We start from the raw sequence: 4858 nt of genomic DNA on the forward strand, positions 1-4858 counted from the left end.
GAGAGAGAGCAGACCCCGCTGGTGGTCCTGTACGACACGTCGCAGGATGATGACATCAACATCAACGCCGCCTGCATGAAAGCCCTACAGGACAAGACGCTGAGCAGCCCGCTACAGGTGCAGTGATTCAAACAACACAACAAACTTTATTTATACAGGTAAAGTTGGCCTCTCAATGGATTACTAACCAGGACAACCATGTCATGTAATACCCCACACCCATGCACGCTTACGTCTCAACTATAAACGATAACCTCAGTTCTTTACGTCCCAAACGTGTTGTGTGTGTGTCTCAGGTCAACAGTGCCTACATGAATGTGACGGTGAGCAGTGTGTGTTCAGATGGAACCATCTACTGCCAGCTTCCCTCTCGAGGCCTGGCTAAACTCACTGAGATCCTGGACAAGACCGAGGCCTACTTCCACTCCCAGGTGTGTGTGTGTGTGCGTGTGTGTATGCGTGTGTGTGTGTGTGTGTGTGCGCGCGCACCTAAATCTCCTTCCTCCCCTGAAGAGGCAGTCAGACACAGTTGTGGCCAGATTGAGATTAGTGTTGGTAATCTGGGGTTAGCACACCGGCCATTCTAATCTCCTCGCAGGCCATTAGCGCTGAGGCGTTGGTAGAACACTACCATGGTCCCTAGTCATGGTTCACTAAGCAGTAGTACGAGCCTGTTGGTAAATACACCTCGTCAATAAATCAGTTATTTGGAAAGTCCATATAATAACCGCATATAGTCAGACATGCAAGAATACTTTTTTGGTTGTTTTTTTAGCTGCAGGTTCATAGGTCAGTCGGTCGGTCGGTTGGTGCCGTCCACAAAAATGTCCAAAAATGTGCAATGCTGCTGTTGTCCACAAAAACATTGTGGCACCACAGCTCTTGCTAATCCACTAATTAGAGAAGACAGGAGAAGATTCAGACAGAGTGAAAATGCTTGTAGCCTACTCTATAGCGCGTACGTGGTCGCAGCTATTTCACTTTAATTCACGCCGCCAGACCAGTATATGAATTTCCTCCCATCAATAAGGTGCCGTGTTTTGTGTGTGTCTGTCTCATATTGATGACATCATCTCTCCGCAATAGGTGACCTCAGAGTTCCTGGTCGCCCGGCCGTTCTGTGGGAAGGGCTGCCTGGCCAGGTACAAAGGCAAATGGTCTCGTGTGGAGGTGAGACACGCAACATCACTCTGTTTCACTAAAACCTGTACATCAGAGCATTCCTACCGTTTTTTTATTAAACTATACCAATTATCTCCTCTATGTTCTCATACTGTACCCTCTTCTCTTATCCCTCTCTCCTTCTCCTCCCTCTCTTCTCTCAACCCTCTCCCTCTCTTCTCCTCCCCCTCTCCTCCTCTCCTCCAGATCACGAACCTGCATGGTAGCAGAGTGCTGGACATCCTGTTCGTGGACCTGGGGGTGCAGGCGTCTGTGGAGGTGTTCGAGCTGAGGGAGGTACCCCCCCCCTACCTGAGAGAGCTCACCGCCATCCCGCCACAGGTCAGCAGATGCGAGGGACACGGTGTGTGTGTGTGTGTGTGTGTGAGAGAGAGAGAGAGAGAGAGAGAGAGAATTGAATCGAAAGCTTTATTGGCAGACTCAGGTCCATAAAAGTACATAAGGGAGAGAGCGTGTGTGTGTGATAGACAAGAGATAAAAAGTATGCATGCGTTTTGCATGCGTGTGTGTGCGTTCTAACATGCAGCAGTCCCTGTGTGCAGGCGGTGAAATGCTGTCTGGCCGACCTGGCCGTCTCAGTGGGCTCCTGGACCCCCGACGCCGTCCAGTGGCTACGGGACGCCGTACTCAACACTACTGACTGTAGCATGAAGGTAGGAGACACACACACACACACACAGAGATACAAGCACCGATGGAATAGCCGCAGCAAGCTCAAGTCTGCCCCCCCCCTCCACTAAACTCCGCCCCCCAAGGTCGCCAGGCTGGACGACGCCAAGCGCTGCGTCCACGTCCACCTGTTCACCGACAAGAACTCCCACGACCCTGCGCGCAGCCTCAACCGCCAGCTGGCCGCCTCCCACCTCTTCAGGCGCCAGCGCGACGTCTTCCTCACCAGCCGCGCGCCCGCCAAGGCCCCACCCCCTCTGCACGCCGCCGCCCCCAAGAACGCCGCCGCCACCAATGGCGCCACCGCCGCTGCCGCCGCCCCCTCCTCCAAGCCCCACCGCCAGCTCCGGAGGACCCACTCCGGCTCCGGCCCGGCCAGGGGCGCGCCCCCCACACCTCCCGGGACTCCGCCTCCCCCGCCGGCGTCCCCGCCCCTGCTGGAGCTGCCGCCCGTGGGTCAGAACGTGGACGTGTACGTGTCGGTGGCGTGTCACCCGGGCCACTTCGTGCTGCAGCCCTGGAGGGACATGTACAAGCTGGTGGTCCTGATGGGAGAGATGATCCTCTACTACAGTAAGACGGAGGAGAAGCCGCTCGCCGCCGAGAAGAACCAGGTCTACGCCGCCAAGGTGGACAACAGGTGAGCGAGGAGGGGAGGGGAAGGTGTGTGTGTGTGTGTGTGTGTGTGTGTTTGTGAGGTGTGTTTGTGAGTGTGAGACAGAGAGACTGTTGGGACTTGATAAATTATACACTGACCTCTGACCTTTCACCCTGCCTGCCCCACACACACACACACACACAGTTGGCACCGGGTGCTGGTGAAGGGGGTGCTGACCAACGGCCTGGTGTCCGTCTACGAGCTGGACTACGGGAAACACGAGCTGGTCAGCATCACGCAGCTCCGCCCCCTCATCCAGGAGTTCCGGCAGCTCCCCTTCCAGGGCATCACCGCCCAGCTCGCAGGTAACCGTGGCAACAACAACAACGCCCTGCCCCCGCCCCCCCCCTGCACACCCAACATATAAGCTTGCCGTTGTTCTGCCAAGTTGACTAATATCTAGGGGTGGGACCTATGCCTAACCCCACCCCCCCATTGGTCTCTGTAAAGCACGCACAATGCGCGATACAAATAAAGTTTGATTTGATATGTGAACATTGAGGTGTCTTGGACAAGGGCGCCCTCTTGTGGTCATTAATGGTGATTGATCTGAAAGAAGGGATTCTGTCACTTCAAGGCACAGATCTAGGATCTGCTTCCAAATCCTGTGGCAGAAATGAAAATGGAAACCAATCTGGCCCAGAATCAGTGTCCAGTACAATTAATATGGCAATTATATAAACGCTCTCTGGTTGGTTGACTGAGGCTCACCTCCCTCCCCTCTCCACCAATAGGAGTGAAGCCGAGACAGTGGTCGGAGGAGGCGGCCATCGTGTTCCGGAACCACGTGGAGAAGAAGCCGCTGGTCGCCCAGCTGGAAGCCGTACAGGAAGCCACGCACCCCTGGGACAGGAAGTTGACCGTCTTCCTCGTCGACACCTCACAGGAAGAGAGGGACATCTGGGTCCATGACATCATGGCCGAATTCACCGACGAGTTCACCAAAGAGCCTTAGGGGGCCAGGCCGTTGCTAGGGGAAACGTGAGGCGCAAGCGGGCCGGGGCTCTCGGTGAGAAGCTGGGGTCGGGGGGCGTTGCTAAGGTAGAGACGAGGATAGGCGGAGCCATCGGTGGACTGTTGGTGTTGCTATGGCGTACGATTGACATGCGACTCGTGACTTTTCCAGCTGTGCTTGAGTGATGTTGATGTGATTCTGCGACACAGACACACACACACACTTGCTCACGCATGGCATTGTGATCTAAGCTCATTATCAACATTGTGCTGTTGACTACCTTAAAGCTTGCCACATAATGAGGACTTCTCTAGATAAAGCTGTTGAATCTTATCATCAAACTCTGGTTTATAAAACCTAGGGAAATGTATGTGTGATGCATTCTTAAACGCACAAAAGTATTTACTGCAAGAGTTCAGAGAATGTGGTTCGAGGGTCTTGGGGGGGGGGGGGGGGAGGCTCGTTTAGAAATCTTGACAGTCTGAAGGTTTACAAAAGTAGTTCAAAACATTCCCTCTCGAATTTGACGCGATGGAAGCCATTTTGTATTTCTCATTCCTGTGACTTAGCGCTTGTTTTTTAGCCTGGCTTCGCCAGACCCAATTCGCAAAAATGTGAAAGGTCCGGAAATCCTGCGTTTATTTTGAATTTCCAAAATGCCTCTGGGTGCAATTGGACAGACCTACAACCAATCAGAGCAACGAAACGCAGGTTGATCATCCTATCAAGTGGGTACAGTCATTGTATCAAACCCCGCCTCAAACAGTTGTGATTGGCCCGACAAATATCTGGTCGGGTCGTAATCTACGGAGTGAAATAGAATGTGAGCTCGTGATCAGGATGGCGAAGCCAGGATACTTGTTTTGGGGAGAGGGGTTCAATTCTTATTTATCCATTTGTTTCTTGCCAAGACAGTGAGATGACCTTGCAGACGCAGTAATGCCTGCCTGGAAATGTGCTCGATGGTGTGAACAACATAGTTTGATAATATTAATAATAACAATAATAATAATAAATATAATATTAATATATTCGTATATACAGGGCTGAAAATGAACACCTGCCACCGGCCAAATGCAGGTAAAATTTCCAATTGGTGACTAGATTTCGGAAGGCTATCTGAAAAAAATATATACTTGGCCGGTAGATTTTTTCATCTACAGTCCCCTTGGCAGGTGACTCACCGTGAGCCAAAAAGTTAATTTTCACCCCTGCCTATATATTACTGGTAGAATAAGGCATGTTTTGCTCAAAATTCAACAAAAAACTGCTTCAGACCATGGAGGTCTCGAAGCACCTTTCAAACTTTGAATTTAGAGTGTAATATCCCTTTATTGTGACTACATTCTACCCTGATGGTGGGGAGATGGAAAGGCAGAGTTCAGCTGATGTTT

At 51.9% G+C, this 4858-nt stretch overlaps 1 protein-coding gene across 1 annotated transcript in view; it reads left to right on the forward strand.

Annotated features, from left to right (window-relative positions):
• tdrd7b (tudor domain containing 7 b) overlaps window positions 1-3464 on the forward strand; it is a gene marked incomplete at both ends in the record, with an annotated part of 14533 nt that extends 11069 nt beyond the window's left edge. The window contains 8 exons of the mRNA XM_084451776.1: window positions 1-117; window positions 297-431; window positions 1087-1170; window positions 1369-1503; window positions 1725-1835; window positions 1938-2491; window positions 2654-2814; window positions 3244-3464. The exon at window positions 1-117 is cut by the window's left edge and continues 86 nt beyond it. Of these exons, the coding sequence (XP_084307902.1) occupies window positions 1-117; window positions 297-431; window positions 1087-1170; window positions 1369-1503; window positions 1725-1835; window positions 1938-2491; window positions 2654-2814; window positions 3244-3464 (1518 nt within the window). The remainder of the gene's footprint in view (window positions 118-296; window positions 432-1086; window positions 1171-1368; window positions 1504-1724; window positions 1836-1937; window positions 2492-2653; window positions 2815-3243) is intronic.
• Window positions 3465-4858: the final 1394 nt, after the last annotated feature.

This window comes from Borostomias antarcticus, assembly GCF_949987555.1.
Source record: "Borostomias antarcticus genome assembly, chromosome: 17".
Classification (NCBI taxonomy): domain Eukaryota; kingdom Metazoa; phylum Chordata; class Actinopteri; order Stomiiformes; family Stomiidae; genus Borostomias; species Borostomias antarcticus.